This window comes from Drosophila gunungcola, unplaced genomic scaffold (assembly GCF_025200985.1).
Source record: "Drosophila gunungcola strain Sukarami unplaced genomic scaffold, Dgunungcola_SK_2 000140F, whole genome shotgun sequence".
NCBI lineage: Eukaryota > Metazoa > Arthropoda > Insecta > Diptera > Drosophilidae > Drosophila > Drosophila gunungcola.
In genome coordinates, this window is record NW_026453301.1 from 1 (window position 1) to 19,143 (window position 19,143).

The 19,143-nt window shown below is 39.2% G+C and overlaps 1 protein-coding gene across 1 annotated transcript; it reads left to right on the forward strand.

Annotated features, from left to right (window-relative positions):
- Positions 1 to 14,461: 14,461 nt before the first annotated feature.
- On the forward strand, positions 14,462 to 15,984 carry LOC128265609 (uncharacterized). The gene has a single exon (XM_053001771.1). It carries the CDS (start codon positions 14,557 to 14,559, stop codon positions 15,634 to 15,636), a length of 1,080 nt encoding a protein of 359 aa, XP_052857731.1. The 5' UTR covers positions 14,462 to 14,556; the 3' UTR covers positions 15,637 to 15,984.
- Positions 15,985 to 19,143: the final 3,159 nt, after the last annotated feature.

Genomic DNA, 19,143 nt, shown 5'->3' on the forward strand with positions numbered 1-19,143 from the left:
TTAAAATTCCCAATCGAAATGGCGTTCCCAGTTAAAATTTTTTTCTATTTTCAAATTTTCAAAAAAATGATGACCCCCACCCTTATCAAAAATTCAAAAATTGGTCATAAAATTAATTTCTTCAAAAATTGATTTTTAAAAATCTGTTTTTGCACCAAAACAAAATTTATTTATCTAAACCGAATGTGGATGGGTAGAATAGGTCGCCAGCTTTACAAAACAGTCACTCTTATGGCTATACGTCTAATTTTGGCCAAGTTACAACAAAAGGACTGTTTAGGATTTTGTTTTTTTTTGACAAGTCTCCAAAACCCCAAAAAAAACTTTAAAATTCAGTTTTTATATCAAAACGCTGAGAAGTAATGGCCACAAAATGGAATGTCATACCTCGGTGAATTCGTCATTAAATTCCCAATCGAATGGCGTTCCCAGTTAAAATTTTTTTCATATTTTCAAATTTTCAAAAAAATGATGACCCCCACCCTTATCAAAAATTCAAAAATTGGTCATAAAATTAATTTCTTCAAAAAATTGATTTTTAAAAATCTGTTTTTGCACCAAAACAAAATTTATTTATCTAAACCGAATGTGGATGGGTAGAATAGGTCGCCAGCTTTACAAAACAGTCACTCTTATGGCTATACGTCTAATTTTGGCCAAGTTACAACAAAAGGACTGTTTAGGATTTTGTTTTTTTTTGACAAGTCTCCAAAACCCCAAAAAAAAACTTTAAAATTCAGTTTTTATATCAAAACGCTGAGAAGTAATGGCCACAAAATGGAATGTCATACCTCGGTGAATTCGTCATTAAATTCCCAATCGAATGGCGTTCCCAGTTAAAATTTTTTTCATATTTTCAAATTTTCAAAAAATGATGACCCCCACCCTTATCAAAAATTCAAAATTGGTCATAAAATTAATTTCTTCAAAAAATTGATTTTTAAAAATCTGTTTTTGCACCAAAACAAAATTTATTTATCTAAACCGAATGTGGATGGGTAGAATAGGTCGCCAGCTTTACAAAACAGTCACTCTTATGGCTATACGTCTAATTTTGGCCAAGTTACAACAAAAGGACTGTTTAGGATTTTGTTTTTTTTTGACAAGTCTCCAAAACCCCAAAAAAAAACTTTAAAATTCAGTTTTTATATCAAAACGCTGAGAAGTAATGGCCACAAGATGGAATGTCATACCTCGGTGAATTCGTCATTAAATTCCCAATCGAATGGCGTTCCCAGTTAAAATTTTTTTCATATTTTCAAATTTTCAAAAAAATGATGACCCCCACCCTTATCAAAAATTCAAAAATTGGTCATAAAATTAATTTCTTCAAAAAATTGATTTTTAAAAATCTGTTTTTGCACCAAAACAAAATTTATTTATCTAAACCGAATGTGGATGGGTAGAATAGGTCGCCAGCTTTACAAAACAGTCACTCTTATGGCTATACGTCTAATTTTGGCCAAGTTACAACAAAAGGACTGTTTAGGATTTTGTTTTTTTTTGACAAGTCTCCAAAACCCCAAAAAAAAACTTTAAAATTCAGTTTTTATATCAAAACGCTGAGAAGTAATGGCCACAAAATGGAATGTCATACCTCGGTGAATTCGTCATTAAATTCCCAATCGAATGGCGTTCCCAGTTAAAATTTTTTTCATATTTTCAAATTTTCAAAAAATGATGACCCCCACCCTTATCAAAAATTCAAAAATTGGTCATAAAATTAATTTCTTCAAAAAATTGATTTTTAAAAATCTGTTTTTGCACCAAAACAAAATGTATTTATCTAAACCGAATGTGGATGGGTAGAATAGGTCGCCAGCTTTACAAAACAGTCACTCTTATGGCTATACGTCTAATTTTGGCCAAGTTACAACAAAAGGACTGTTTAGGATTTTGTTTTTTTTTGACAAGTCTCCAAAACCCCAAAAAAAAACTTTAAAATTCAGTTTTTATATCAAAACGCTGAGAAGTAATGGCCACAAGATGGAATGTCATACCTCGGTGAATTCGTCATTAAATTCCCAATCGAATGGCGTTCCCAGTTAAAATTTTTTTCATATTTTCAAATTTTCAAAAAAATGATGACCCCCACCCTTATCAAAAATTCAAAAATTGGTCATAAAATTAATTTCTTCAAAAAATTGATTTTTAAAAATCTGTTTTTGCACCAAAACAAAATTTATTTATCTAAACCGAATGTGGATGGGTAGAATAGGTCGCCAGCTTTACAAAACAGTCACTCTTATGGCTATACGTCTAATTTTGGCCAAGTTACAACAAAAGGACTGTTTAGGATTTTGTTGTTTTTTGACAAGTCTCCAAAACCCCAAAAAAAAACTTTAAAATTCAGTTTTTATATCAAAACGCTGAGAAGTAATGGCCACAAGATGGAATGTCATACCTCGGTGAATTCGTCATTAAATTCCCAATCGAATGGCGTTCCCAGTTAAAATTTTTTTCATATTTTCAAATTTTCAAAAAAATGATGACCCCCACCCTTATCAAAAATTCAAAAATTGGTCATAAAATTAATTTCTTCAAAAAATTGATTTTTAAAAATCTGTTTTTGCACCAAAACAAAATTTATTTATCTAAACCGAATGTGGATGGGTAGAATAGGTCGCCAGCTTTACAAAACAGTCACTCTATGGCTATACGTCTAATTTTGGCCAAGTTACAACAAAAGGACTGTTTAGGATTTTGTTGTTTTTGACAAGTCTCCAAAACCCCAAAAAAAAACTTTAAAATTCAGTTTTTATATCAAAACGCTGAGAAGTAATGGCCACAAGATGGAATGTCATACCTCGGTGAATTCGTCATTAAATTCCCAATCGAAATGGCGTTCCCAGTTAATATTCATATTGATTTATTTATCTAAATCGATTGTGGATTAGTAGTATAGGTCGGCAGCTTTACAAAAGTCAGTCTTATGGCTATACGTCTATATCGACGGACAATGTGCGCTAATAGAGAGACTGTCTTCTGCATCTGACGTCCTTAAATATTGGTTGTTTTGGAAACATTTTTTTCCAGTCAAGCAAGAGCGACCTCTAGTGTTGATGAACATTAATTAAAATTCTACATTTAATCTACACGGGTGGTTGGTTTGAAACTAGGCTATTTGGAAGCATGTGTACTGGTACTGTTCCAATCTAACTCTACACTCTACGCAACTGGTTTTTGTATTTACTTAATTTACTCAACTTTGTTTACCCTCCGCATTTTTCAATCCATTTTTCAATCCATAATTTAAGAAAAATAGTTTTAAAATTCAAATTCAGAGGAATAATATTTTTTTTTGCAAATTTAAAACAATGGAAAATGAATTTATGAATGGAACATCTAGTAGGAATTATTTTCATTTGAAAGACTGAATAGAACGAAAATAAATTAAGTGGATTTAGGCTTTTATATAAATGTAAAATATAAAATACCAATAAAAAGAGGCTACCATTTATAAAAGGAACGTGCATATTTATTATGTGGCATTAGCTCATAAGACAAACTTTTTGCAGGGCTTCGGTAAGAAACACCATAGAACTCAGCGTTTTTATTAATCAATCGACTGCAGCCAATCTGAAGAACCCTTATACCCAACTCTTTTCGGCATGGCAAATCGATGGCAGATATAAGATATACCCGATCATCGATTATGGCAGGCCGAGTCCATTAATAATAAAAATTATGGGGCGTTTACAAGAGGTTGTCATGACAGTCGGCTGACATTTATGCAACTTTATGAGAAGGCGGACGACGGGCGAAGGGCGAAGGGCGAAGGGAAAACCACCCCGCCGGCGAAGACCGAATGACAAGTCTATCAATTTTTCACACACTCCTCAAGAAGTTCGCAAAAGGGGCGGGGATGGGTGGCATTTTCCGAGCGATTATAGGACCTCCTCGCCCAAGGGTTAACAGCAAGGCATGCAAAATGTTGTCGGCTTCATTGCACAATTTTCCCTTTCGTTTTGTTCGCTGCATATCGAATGCAATAATTTTGACAATTTGCGAAATTTAAACGTCATGAATGGCAGTGTCTTAAATTACAATCCTAGCGCCCTGCGCATTTTGCTCTTTTTGTTTTTTTCTTGTCTATTTGCTGGCCAAGTTTGCATCTGTCAGCTGGAGAAAGTTCTCCTAGAAGATGTCCTTGTTTCACGAATGTTTGTAAAATATAAGTATCTGTTTCAAGTTCGGGCTGCAAAAAGTTGTTTATCTGCTGTTTTGGGATTTTTGATTGTGATTTTGTGTCCCGTCATCCGCTGACAGCTCAATCGGGACAATGTCCTGTGACAAGGTCCTTCCCCAAAAACACAGTCCCCGAAAAGCCGAGAATATGTAGCGTCATGCCTGGGCAGCCGCAACAACATCCTTGAGATTTACATGACAAGTCAAGAGATGGGACATTTCCTTTTTTTAAGGAAGAATCTGCCGGAATGGGAACAAGGATCGTGATCGTATAGCCCCGACAGATGTCAATCAAACGAAATTAACACATCGTCATTGAAGTAGGTCGTTGGTCTGGATTTCTGGTTGTCTGGTTTTCTGGGGCCTTCCAAATTTTCCAAATACCTCCCATTTCTGGCTTAGTCGCATTAGGCGCCTAATGTTTTGCTTTCGATGTCTGCGATTTTCGATTTACGCTTTTCGCGATTATTGCGGTTGATTGCATTTCACAAGCATTTTCAGTTCGTTCTGTTTTTTTTTTTTTTTTTTTTTGTTTTCACTGAACTGCCCCGAGGCCGAAATGCCCCTAATGGGATTACATAATATCATTAATCAGCCGAGTGAAATCGGAATCGGAATGCCGCGGCATATGACATGTGCCAATGGGCCACCTTCTCGCGAAGAGAGGGTGGATGGATATATAGTTTGTCGATGCATCCCTTCGATTCCAGCGACACGCGCTGTAATTATGTAATTACCGATATGAAGTAGAGAATACTGATACCGACCCGAAACACTGACCATCGCATATCGCACTAATTGCATTAAATTGTCCAACACGAACCGATCAGCCAGATGACGCTCCGTATCATCCCACACCTCTGCTGCCGGGGCACCGATGTCCTTTTATTGGTATTTGCTTATCGCTTCATGCAAGTTGTTTGAACTATTTTTATAGGCCTAAAACGAATGCATACTTTAATTGGCCATGCGACGTTTTGTCCCACCGCATTGTAATTTCTTAATTTCGATTGCATGGGGTGGCACTTTGGGTATGTTTGCCATCGTAATGTTTACTTAGTTTTATAGAGCTGTTCCCCCGGCCGTACTTACTTGCTTTTTAAGCCTGGCTTTGTTCGCCGGACACTCAATAAGGATAACATGCATGATTTGCATGTCCTTGTGATTGCACCACTTAAATTATGATCACTGTGACGATAAAAATTATGAACATGCCAAATATGTCTTAAAATATGAATAATAATTCAGCTATGAATTCTATAAAACGGGTTTAGTTGATTTGGGAAAAGAGCTTAAACTAACGACGAATGTGTACTTTATTATTAATAAATATATATATTATAGTAAGGAAGGTATGTGTACATGTCTACATTCAAATATCAATTTTTAGTTTAAAACAAATTAACAAACGCAAGGTATCGTTATTTTTTTATAATAAGGGATATACATATGATTTCTTCACTTTTAATGAAATATCAAAATAGATACCCAATTATAGAAACTAAAAGACAATTTAATGTACATTAAGTACTATAGTTTGGTAATAAACTTTAAGATCCTTGATCATATTGTGGGTTATGTTATATATACATATGTATATAATACATACACCAAATCAATCTAAGATTAAATTGCAGTTTCAAGCAGCTTAAACTAACTAAGAATCTGTATAAACTTCTAGAAATCTCGAACATCTTAAGGATTAAATGCAATATTATTTTATAAAGACAACACACACCCCATGCTAAACCGATCAAAGCCAAGAAAGAAACTCCCATGAGAGGGTTCCCAAAGCACTGAGCATGCTTAGCGAGCTATGACCCTGAGAAGCAAAAACGCAAGTTGACCGCAATCATTTCGACTACGATTACTCCCCCACAGGAGCCAAGGAGTGGAATCAACCCGGTAACGTGCAGTCTTCGGGTCCTTACTGTACTGTACAGTAATTGTCGGAAGTGCAACTACTTATGGTAGAGACTGACTTTAAACTCCGCGCTTGAGTGACCCGCTCCTCCTTCTGCGCACCTCGGGATATCTTGAGGCAGTCTTTAAGTTAATTGCTGCATTTAGGAGACCAGTGGCCCAGCGATGTGGCACTGGCGATAAGAAAGGGCTGCGAGGAGCAGATGTCAGGGGATCGCATCGGCTCGGATCTTAACACATCCTGCAGCGACATTGCCTAAGCGACTTAGTCCCGATTTGCTTTGTATGTTTTGTTTGCTCGGGCCATGTAAGCCTGCTAACGCTGGTCGAAAAACCCCAACCCCAACCACAAGTCCACAAGTCCACAACCCTTTAACCCTTTGAGCTCATAATTGAACTGTCTTTGTGTGTTCCTTCACGGGACTGGGTGTCAAAATATTTCCTCCAGCTTGGACCTATGCTAATTCCGTGAGCAAAACGGCAAAACACGGATTTCCATGTCCGTAAAATATGATTGCGCCTAATCCCTTTGTCAAGGCGATGACAAATAAATATTTCCACGATGTCATGTCAAAATATCATCGAAAGGATTCACCCTGACACGGTCACGGATTTTCATTTTTCATTTTTCAATTCTCGGGTATTTTGGAATTTTTTATGCAAATTTATCTGGGTTTCCTGGGGCGGGTAAGGTAAAAAAAAAAAAAACTGACTGACGAATTGTGACTGTGAGCCTCGAGCTCCTGACACAAAGTCCATTAAGGTGTTACATGGGCAACAATCTTTGCCGAGTAATTACAGGCTTGTTAGCTATGGTTGCAACAACATTGCTTTCTCCTGGGGGAGCGACGTTTTTTTTTTTTTTTTCTCCAGACATCTTGGGTTACGTGGGAAATGTTTCCTTTTTTTATGAATTCCCTCCTTTGTCCGTCCCTCGCTTACGAGGATCTGGCAGATCGGGCTCGGATCATTGGGATCAGGGGGATTGTCAATCAAGGTGGCAGAGAGATTTCCATATCGACGAATATTGCAGGGCTAATAATGCGCCGAGGCCAAGGATGCGCGAAGAGAGGGTCCTGACTTTCCCCTGTTCCCTCTGATTGCATAATTTGTATTTAATAAACTATGAATGGTCAGTGCCAAATGGAATTAAAGGTGAATGAAAGGCTAAGGTAGCAGGAAACTTGAGATGTCTGAGTAAAGTCTTTAAATACTTAAGATAATAGGCTTTATTCAGGGATTTCAATATGAATATGAGTTCTTTTTACTCTAAAGATATTATTTTACAACCGAAGGTTGTATTAAATTATTAGAATTAAAATATTATAGTTCGAAGTATTTAAGCTAATTTTTAGGAAAGCTGAGTAACACTGTATACATACATATTGATTAATTGAAAGTTCCTTTAAAATAATTAAAATGTTGAAAGTATTCTTGCAAAAAGTAACAATAGTTTTTTGCTTTGCTTGTTATCCATTTCATTTTTTAGTTTTTTTTTTTTTTAATTACAATATTAATATTTTTTTTAAAAGCTCATTTGTTTTTTTTTTTTGGAACTAAAATCTTGTGGTGGCAGAACAGTTACCTTATATTTAAATCATATTAAACTTAAATCTTAAACTTTACACATTATATTCACTATATTAATAATATGATTTAATATACAATTTAAAAATTAAATTGTTAAATAATATTCCTTTTTTGTTTATCAGTGTAGCAGAAATCAGTCTAGAAAAGATTTATATACCAGAAAGTCTAGAGGAATGTCAGCCAATTTCGAATTAAATAGGTCCGCACATCGGCACTTTTCGGTGCTGCCCTGAATCGATTTGGATTTAGAGAAAGCCTTTCAAGAGCTCCTCCTGGCATTCGGCTCCAGGAAAAAAGGATAATAGGCGATAAGTCCGGTAGCCACGAAGATGGAAGGACGACGGATGGACGCTGCAGCTGCAATCCACAGTGGGCCCTCCAACCACCGAACCACTCGGCGCACCACACTAGAGCCGCCCAAGACAGTTGCTCTAATTTAGAGACGTTTTGGGTAATTTTTGCGCAAGGAATCGGAACGGGAATTGAAATTGAAATTGAAATTGGCTCATCTCGGTCCTTGATCCTTTGTTTGGGTCCGGCTGCCGGACATTCGGCACTTTCACGCTCCTTAGTCCAGGTTTCTAAGCCTCAGCCTCAGCCTCAGCCTCACATCCTCGCAGCGTGTGGAACGTGACAAGGACGAGTCGAAGTCGGAGTCTGAGTCGGAGTCCGATCAAACAAAGCCAGGGGCCAATAAATCTGCTACGCATCGGCAGCGCATCAAGAAACCGACAGGCCGCCCTTTGTCTTCGTCGAGAGCTCGTGAGGCGCACAAAGGATGCGCCAATTCGAACTGGGCCGATCGCAACCGGAGCAGTAAACTATAGCCCAAGGACTGTAGTCCTTCTGGATCGTAAAGCCGGAGGCGCCAATTGCGGTTGCCATGCAAAGCAGGCGCCGCCCGATCGGAATCCACCAAAGGATTCGAAAGCAGCGGGCGGCAGCTTGGATTTTACTTTGACAAAGTTGCTTCACGCCAATAAATAAGTAGTTTTATTACATGGCCTGATTTTCCAACTTCTCCTTTTACTAAAAGTCGATTTTTCACTGCGTTTCCTAAGTTTAAACATTCCATAAGCTTACCATGAATGCGAATAAGCCTCTTAAATTAAAATTATTAAATACCATAGGTATTTTTCAATGCAAAATAAAGTGTAAAAACATTAAAAATTTGCATTTTATGGTTTTTTAATGCAACAACATAAATACAAAAAGAAAAAGCCAAAACAGCAACTGTTTTAAATAGCTGAGTTATTTAAGTTAACAATCCCTGGTTGATTTCGCTTTATAACCTTTATAAAAAATTAAATTTTAGACCAATTTTTGCAAAAATATAACCTTCAAAAAAAAATTAAATTTTTAGGTATGAATTCCAATTTATTTCAATTTTAATAAAATCACAATAAGTTATGACATTCTATACTTGAACTTTTTTTTGCCTTGTTTTGGAATAAATACAAATATAGAAAATAAGCTGTTTTTAAAATATACTTTATTTTATTATTTATTATCTTTCTTATTTAATTTTTTTGCAGTAAATTTGCAACTGATCATTGAATTTTGATTGGAGTATAGTTTTCAAAAGCTTTTGAAATAGTTGTAAATCTCAGTTCTGCAATTCCTAGAAAACAAGGTGATAAAAATAACTATTGTGCAAAAATCTGACCATTTATCTGACCAGTACCCTAGTGAAATCTTTTGTTCGTCTTACGGGTCAACAAATGGTCATTGGTGGTCATCGCTGGTCATCGATGGTCATCGCCTCCTGATCCACCCATTTTTTATGTATGGCCATGCAGCATCTTAATTTGCGATTTTCTTTATGCCATTTTGGGTATACCCACTCTCTCTTTTTTAAGTGGACAGTTGAAGCGTAGAATGCCTCCCCGTTTCGCAGGACACACCCAGCAATTAGGCAAAAGGATGGGCCCGATCCGCACTTTCTTTTCCTTGAGTGTGCAGCCGAATCTGTCGCACATAAATTTTAATTAACTTTGTTTTTAATTGTTGCAAATTTATGTTCGAGGGGCTGGGAGAACAACTTCTTGGGCTGGCTCCTGCGAGTCCTTGCTGAATTTCGCTGCGGGCAAATGACAAACGAACAAACCGAAAAGGGATCGGCCGTCGGATCCTTTTTTATATTCCGGATCCCTGCAATATGTGCTCTAAATTATTTGCAATAATTTCAGCCCCGTCCCTCTGATTTCTGCAGATATATATATATATTTTTTTTGCCCACTTCGCATCCTTTCCTTGAGCGTCCGTCCCTTTGTTGTAATTTACTTTTTGCTTGTTGGATGCTGCAGACATCTCCCGTTGCGTATCTGTATCTGTGTATCGGGATCTTCTATCTGTATCTGTATCTGTATCTGTACATGCATTTGTATGTGTATGTGTATCTGTATCTGTATCTGTATCTGCTCTTCATTACGGCATCCATTGTCTTGCGACGTCTGCCTCAGACGCATCCTTTGGGTGTCCTTTCGTGTGTTCCAGTTTGTGCAGCCTCTCCTTTATTTTTTCAGGGTCACAACTCGAGGCTGAGTCGTCGTCCTTATGGAGAGCATCCCCCACCCCAAGTGGCCAGGATTCGTTTGCGAAATTGTCTCGTATTTGACAGTTGACAGTTGGTCGACTTTTGAGTTTGAAAGTTATGAGCATAAACATGATATTTGCCAGGGGCCCGTTATTGCTATTGCCATTGCCATTGCCATTTGGCCATTTATCCTTTATATTCTACCAGTCATTTCATTCCCCCTGCTCTTAACCAAAAAAATGCCAGCGTAAAAAGTTATGAAATCAATTAATCATTTCAGCTCATTTATGATTTAATGGTTTCACTTTTTTGTGGGTTCCGCTTAGAATCGTAAAAGTCCCCCCCACAAACATTTTTTTTTCGCAATGCGTTAATGAAGTCGCGAACTGGCACTTTCCCTACTTCCAACTCCATTTGAATTGTTCCCCTTTCCCAAACACTTTCCCTTCATTATGCAAAACGCAAACAAAGCCGCGCGACAAGCATTTGATACACTTTGAGCATTTTCAAATCACATTCTAGGCGGCGGCGCGCAGCAAATCAAATATCGATAAATTTCGCAAACAATGCGAACACGGGCGCATTAATCACAGGCAGCAACAATAAAGCAGCCCTATCTATAAAATCCTATAAAAGTGCCCGATCTGCATGTAAGCATATATGCAAAGGCGATGGAAAGGGAGGGAACTAGGGATCGATGCAATCGGAGAAGATCAGTTGGCTAAATTCTGCACTTCAAAGGGTTAAAGGTAGCTGGGTTCACTCTACACATACAAAATAGCTAACTAATATTAAAAAAAATATATAATATTAAAACAATCCAATTCAAATGGGTAAAATAAAGTGCAAAATGGTAATATGGTAGTAAAGTATATATAGTACATATGTTTTTCATAGGTGTACTATATTACAAACTGTGTTTTTATACAGTCATGTATAATATTTGCAGGAAAACTATTTTAAACGTTTGCAATAAAGATTTCGATTTTATGAAAACAAGACATAAGATTGTAATTGTATTCTTAAAATTTATCTTTGTCGATATTTGTAAACTCTTGTTTTTATAAGTTTCTTAAATGTTATGGATGGTAATATATTCTTAAAAAAAATCTTTTAGCACTTTTAAAGTTATTTATTTATTAAAAATAAGCCACCAAAGTCGTTATAAAACTAGTTGTAACCGGTAAGAAAACGAAATTTTAATGTGTGTCGATCATTGTAAAATTTTTTCTTAACAAAATTCGTCAACCCTTTAAGACCTAGCTAGTAAATGGGTATGTGGGCATCTCTAGCGGGATTTGCAAAGTTTATGCGCCAAAGTGGCGAGTCTTTAGCCACAGGCCATTGAGCATGCAAATCCCTTGGGCTCTCCGGTTCAGGAACTCGGGACCTCTGGTTTTCAGGATCCTGAAAGAGTGAGAGTGAAAGTCAAGTGCCCCTTGGCGACGCGCTCTCCCTCAAACACGTGTGCGAGCGAGCGAGAGGGCAACAGCAGGGGGAGAAAGGGACGGGAGAGTGGTAAAAAATGCAAAGGGCAATTTGCATACAGCGATCGGGACTGGATCGTGACTTCGGGCTGGTCCTTGAGCCAGGGTCCTTGGGCTCGTTAATTAAGCGTAAAATCGTCGCACACGAAATGCTGAAAACTCAAATTGAATTTGAGTGGTTTTCGTGTAGTTCTTGATCCATTTGTGTATTATTTTTTTGTTTGTCCTTTCTGTCCCTTGTAAACCGCAGAAAATGCGAGGATTATGGTAATTTTGTCTGAAAATTACAGGCGAAGACAAATCGGGATACGCCTTGTTTAGCAGGATGCTCGTTAAATCATATTAATCAACATGCCGATATCCTTTCTTTGCTCTGCAAACTCTCTCAAAAACCCATTTAATCCTTTTGTACGGCTATGTAAACAGCGATAACTCAATGCCACAAAAAGGAATCGAAGGATTCGGGGACATAACGAGGGCAAATCGAAGGAAAACGAGGTAAAAAGTAAGCAAAAGCGGAGCGAATTTCGCAAACGTAAGGTAAACGCAGGAAAAAGAGTTGAAAAGTTGAGAAATTCGCCATTTCGGTGGATGGAACGAGGCAATCAATTAACTAACCCCTGCACCCTTTTCTTTGTATCCCGATCGAGGACAAAGGCCGATCGAAAGATAGTCGCAAAGAAAGCGTACAAAACCAAACAACTTTCACCGCAAAAAAAAAAAAAAAAAAAACAAAATCGAAAGGATAACGTGCGAAATATACGATCCCCGTTAGCGAAAATCTTTTAGCAATCGAAAGATCGCAAATGAAGAGATTACTTGCAGAAGGGATTGCATGGGTATGCACCATTGAGGAAAAGTAGCATATCCGAAACGAGATCAGATCACCAAGATAGCCGCCAAGCGGGAAAAAGACGAGCTCCGATCACTTGAACATCACTTAGGCTCGCTGGTCGATGATCACTTGAAGATCACTCAGCCATCTCGGGGATCACTTCATCTACAGCCGGTCAAGGACCACATATGTGGGCAGTTATCATTGATCTTGGCATCAAAAGTATATCTGCTTATTGGTTCCATATTTCAAATTCATATTCAAAGGCTGCGGCTTACGTTTCGAAAACTAGATCACTAAAACGGATGGTTGGGAACCGTTTTCTTTTCATTTCAAAGTAGTCAGATCTTTCTCTATAAGACATCTTTAGGTTAGTCATATATATTATATACAAATTTAAGATTGTCAATTCGAATGAAACCCATTAGGAACTTGATAATTTGATAATGAACATTATAAACACAAACTTTACACCCGGTACGTGAACAACTGACGCATTGCGCAGGACTTTTCCCAGAGTTTGTAACGTTTTTCTAATGCTTCCTTCCGGAAGTGGCAAACATTTTCAATTAAAAACCGCCGAGTGTATATGAATTGCATTTGCGGCCGCTAAAGAGCCGCAATTAATACTGATACCAGACAACGACAAGTGGCTAAAATGACGAGGAGCTGTCGGCCAGGAAGTCGGACTTGGCATGAGCTAATTAGCCTGGCCAGCAACCTGGGCTTCGTTCCTCCTGCTTTTTCCGTTTTCCAGCCTGTTGCTGTCCCAAAATGTCCATTCAAATGAGGGGGAGAACAGGGCCAAAAAGGGAAAAGAGGGAAAAAGGAAGCGGACTTCCTTGAGGGGAATGAAAGCAAATTTAATAACCAAGCGCTGGCCGATAGACATCTAAATGTCGTTTTCGTGTGGTGCTGCTGTGGATGAGTGGCGTGGATCAAGTTGTAGGCGATTCCCGGCGAGGACTGCGAACTGTGGGAAAGGATCACACAGAAGACAGTGCTCATAATTAGTATCAAATCATTTAGTAATAAGATATGATTTTCACAAGTCACAAATCTTATGACGATGATCAAAAATAAAATAACTGACATACTATAACTATTTGTATTACTGTAAATAAACATAATAGCAGCTAAAGGCACTAAAATACGTAACAAATAATCACTTCACTATCTATTTCTTTAAATAAAAAAAAATCTTGAAACATATACATACAATATTTGAATGGTTTTAACTAGTATATTGGCCACGCATTAAAATTAAATGCTGCTCTGATAGTATAATTTTATTTAACATTACAGGTTAATAAAGTAGCATAGATCCATACTAAATTTAAATAAATTCTGAGCATGGGATAGGCAAATTCAAGTTTTATTATTGACCATTTAGATGAGATTTAAAACTTCGGTTTAATATTAAAGAAGTAGCATCAATTTTTATAAGTTTAAGATACATAAAATCTTAAGAAATAAGTAACTATTTTTTTTTAAGATATGCTAAGTAATTTAAAGGATCTAAAATGTGGTAAGCATTTTTTTTAAATTTCATATTATTATGCTCCCAAGATAATATGTCAATTTGATAATAGTTCTAAGCCTAAGTAAAGCCTATGCTATTCCATAGCTTGTTGCTTGGGATTCCTTGCGATCTGGAGATACTTTGAGGCCACAGATATATCTCGAGGATGAAGAGAGGAAACTCCTGGCCAAGAGAGAGAAACAGAGAGGGAGAGAGAGAGAGAGAGAGAGTGCTGGGGAGAGAGCGAGTGTCCTTCTGCCCGTCGGGGTGCCTCTTGCGCAACAACCCCTAGCCCCGTAACCCCTAGCCATTAACCCCTGGACGGCGAGCGGGTATAAAACGCAGCCCGCTCCCCGTACCGCTTCAGTTTGTCAGCGAGAGCGGTCGAGAGCAGAGGACTAGCAGAGTCTATCTAGAGATCTAGATCTAACCTTTTTTTTTGTGCCCACCATCGACGAACGAACGACTATACAACATGCTCAAGTGGACGGCATCGGCGCAGCGGCTGAACGAGATTCCGGTGCAGGATCAGCAGGATCCGAATCAGAGGCGACTCCACCGGCGGCAGCGTCGCCAGCGGAGGGCCACCATTGCCAACAAGGAGAATGTGCCCGACTACACCTCCACGCCAGTGCCCATGGTGTCACGGCTACGCAACAGTCCGCTGGTGCTGGCGCCGCTCAGCGACATCCGCAATGTCACCCCGGAGGCGGTGGCCAGCCGGAGCCAGGCGCCCCAGCGGGTGCAGAGTGTGCGGTATGCCACCACCCTGCCACGCTTCGCCGAGGACTACTCCCCCAATGGGTTGGCCCTGCCCAGTGGTCAGCACTTGGCGCTGCGCGGTCTGGCCCCACTGGATCCCTTCCTGGGTCAGCCACGCTACATCAACGGGGTCACCCAGCTGAAGCAGCGACGGCTGGACGACGATTTCGTGGCCACCCTGGAACCGGAAGTGGAGCAGGAACCAGAGCCGGAAAAGGAAGTAGAAGTGGAGACAGCCACCAAAATGGGAGCACGGCCCAGCACTCCGCAGCCCGCCTCCACGCAAATGGGAGATCAGACACTGGATCGCCTCATCGATGCCATTCTGGACTCCGCCTGCAAGGCGGATGTGAGCAGCAAGAAGAAGGCCAGAAGATCTACCTTCAATCTGCGCAGGCGCACCCTGGTGAAGCAGCAAATGGAGTCGAACTGCCCGCAGGAGGTCCTGTCGCCATCCTACGCAGCCGGCGACGATCCGGCCTCGGACCTGAGCTTCGGCCTGGTCCCACTGCAGCCCATGATGGCCACGCCCGAGCCGGCCTCTCCAATGAGCAAACTACCGCACAACTTGCTCATCCAACTGGCCACGCCGATGGTGACTGGCCCCCACCCAGCATCATCTGGTGGAGCAGCCATCTGCGACAACACCTTCTGCCTGGAGACGCCGGTGAAGGCTTTGAAGCGGGGCCGCAAGGAGGTCATCGCCAAGGAGTCGCCCATAAAGCGCTACAAGGTCGACGAGCGGAACTACTTCGAGGTGGGATTGGCCCTGCCCTCATCTATATATGTCTGAAAAAAATAAGAAATCCATAAGAAAGCCACAAAAAAAAGAAGGAGTGAGACAGAGGCAGAGAGAAAGAGAGAGAGAGAGAGAGAGAGAGCGAGCAACGCTGACAAACGGGGGAAAAAACGCTTAACTATGACGCTTAACTAGTTCCTAAGTCAAAAACTAAACCATAAACAATTACTGTACATAGTTACCTAGCCTAAGTTCATCACTATCTAAACCAATTATTTATATCAACCTTTTTTTTTAGACACTGCTGTTATGTAGTTTTTGTATACACAACTTTTTTTTCCATTATTTAATTTTAAAACAAATATTTATTACTATTTTAAGTTAACTATACAACTATTTTTTCCAAAAATAAATGCAGTAAAATCAAAAGCTATTGTGAGAAGTTTTTATTTATGTCGAACTGGAGGAATTGGGGTGTGGTTCTTTATATATAATATATGTATATATATATATTTCAGCTTTCGTATTAGAAAGATAAAAACTTTTGCTATTTTATGATTACATTATATTATTTTAGTATTTCAATCTATGCAATTTAAATATTTTAATTATCTTTTTTGTTTTAATGCCAAAGAAATACAATGGGGAATTATAAATTTATCAGTTGCTAACAAATTAAATTAAATTATTATTTGAAGAAACTTCAGAACATATATTAAAAAATCTAAGCTTAATATATAGGCTTTAAGGCGAATATTGTTGCCAACAATTTACTTTTAAAAGTAAAATATTCCCGCACTATTCGTAGGCCTGCCAGATATTGTTGTTTTCATTAGGATCAACGTCATGAATATGAAACATCTGCGGTCACCTTCGTCATCTATAGTACGTAATATCCAAGCTCGTGCCGGTTGCATTTTGACCTGCGCATAAATGTATTTACACAGTTGCTTGACCAAGCGATTTGCTTTGCTTTTTCAGGCGACCAAAACAAACAACGGCGATACAGGTTGCTTGAATACCTGACAGGTACAATGGCACGCCCCAGGATCCAGGATCAGGATCGGGATCACGAGTAAAAGGAGGAGTCGGAGTCAGGATACAGATACAGATACAAATACAGACAACAGCTGGCCAACTCTCTTGTTTCCATGGATATGGGCGGAAAAAGAGAGGATGGGCTAGAGCCAGGACCTCGTTTCCTATCCACATCCTCATCTGTGCTGCTCAAGTGGCTATTTTATTAAAAAAAGTATCATAATCCAAACCCATTTGAAAGATATATTTTTAAGCAAATAACTCTTTCAAAGTCACTGAAACCAAATCATCCCCCGTTTGCTGCCCATTGTCTGCCAACTTTAAAGCTTTAAGTAATCCAACCAAAAATCATTTTGCACATATTAAAAATATATTAGCAAGGAAAAAAATATGAGCTTAAAATAAGCTTATGAAAAAAGAGGATGGGTGTTATATACTATTTAAAGTAAATGCACAGAACTACTCATATGTTAAATGATAAAATAAAGAGAACTTTAAGTTTATAGCTAATAGATAGTTGAACAGCAAAGAGTTGTATTTATATTTTTATATTTCAAGTTTATAGATAATAGATAGTTGAAAAGCGCAGAGTTGTATTTATATTATTAGATCTCAATTGCGTATTCAATTTCTAGTTTTGGAAAAATAAAATCTAGCTATTTTTCCGGTTCCAGATTTGGCCATCTCTGATCCTTGGGCACATGACACTTGTTAACACTTTGACGCCCTCGCACACTCTTTTGGCACCGTAATTCGATTTGAGTGCGGTGTTCTGTAGGTATGGCTATATACCTATCCCTAAACCTTTTCCTTCGGATCCCGACTGTTGCGGAAGGAACCCGCTTAATCCCCCGATCCTGTGCAACCTGTCATCGCATCGCACATTTCTGTGGGCTTGTCCCTAATTTGTAGACCATTTAGCCTGCGATGCGATAGATAATTGAATTATTTTTATTGTTCACATGGGGCTGGCTGTTGCTTGGTTTCTGTTTTTCTGGGTTTCTAGGTTTCCGGATACCCTGCTGGGTGCACTTGCTCCGCTCGACTTGGCCAGCTGTGCTCACCCGCATCGTTAGACCAATTTCCTAATGTCGTCGACATTGGTCACACCCCTTTGTGCCCCATGCAAACCCTTTTCTTATTCCCGAACTTGGCTCATGGGCCCAAAGAATTTACATTTCTTGGCCCGTTTCCGTCTTGGCCACCGTTTTTAACTACTTTCCAGTTGCGTGTCACTTGGTTAATCGATAAAAATTTAATTAATTGCTTGTAAAAGTGATAAAAAACAAATGCTCACCGAATATCGAATGGGCAGCAGTTATGGGGGCGTGGAAACACTGGTCACAGCTGACATGGCACACCGAGGAAAAGGGTTAATATCCGGGGAAGATCTTCAGCTAAGTTGTCAAAGAAATTACCACAGTAGTTCACAAGTAGTCAGCCCAAGACATTACAATCGATAGAAATAAATAGTATTCAATTAAATTATTTGATAAATACTTATAGCATCTTGATCCATTATGACTATTAGTTTGATTAGTTTGATATTGAGGTATGATGGTACCTCTCACAACATCCTACTCCTGCCCACTTTAGTAAACATAAGTACAATAATAAAACCAGATTTCTGTCGGGTTCAGCCTCTGCTCCTTTTTTATTTTTTGTTTGCACTCCTTCATTATGCAGTTAGTTAATCAACAGCTGGCCGCAGAAAAAAAGGAAGTGCTGCGGCTGGCTGAAAAGGATTCAGACTTCTGAATTAAGAATTCCGAATTCAGAATTCAGAATTGAGGATTGAGGATTCAGGGACCTCAGGCTCTCGGGGGCAGGAACCGATTTCGCCAGATGCCAATGCATTCGCGGATTTTCGTACTCGTTTTGTTGTTGTTGATTGTCAAACAAGACGCTGCCAGCGCCGCGGGCGAAATTTAAGGATTTTCGAGGGAACCCTTAACCCCCTAACGCCCCTGCCTCGGCTCGAAGTCACTATGCCACCAAATTTTCGCACTGGCCCCGGGGCAAGAAACTTTCTTTTGCGATGGCAAGCTGCAAGGACTCTCCCCAAAAACAAAAATGAAAACAAAAAAGAAGGAAAACCACACTGAAGGTTTTCCAGAGCCCAGAGCTCAGAGCCCAGAACCCCCGCTAAAAAGCTGGTAAGCCGGCTTAGAAGTCCCCTGTACCACGGTGCCATCCATATCCTGGCAGGATACTCCACTACCGGGCCACGATCCCCGAACTGTCAGTGAGTGTGTTCCAATAATTGCCAAATATTATGCAAACAATGGGCATCCAAATTGAAATCCCCGCTCGCCGCGTGTGGCATATATTTAATATTTAAATCCCGGCAAGGGTGGTTGCCGCATAAATATAATTCATTTTCCAACGTGAGCTTCTGCAATCTGTTAATGATAAACAAATTTTCCACTGCAATCCCCGTACAGCGGCGACGAAAATGAAAAAAAGTGAGGCACAACAACAGCCAAATAGAAACTGAAGCGAAAGGGTTGCAACTTGCAACAT

Bases quoted from the DNA above. Each gene is read 5' to 3' on its own strand.
- LOC128265609 (XM_053001771.1), top strand. From the start codon at position 14,557: ATGCTCAAGTGGACGGCATCGGCGCAGCGGCTGAACGAGATTCCGGTG.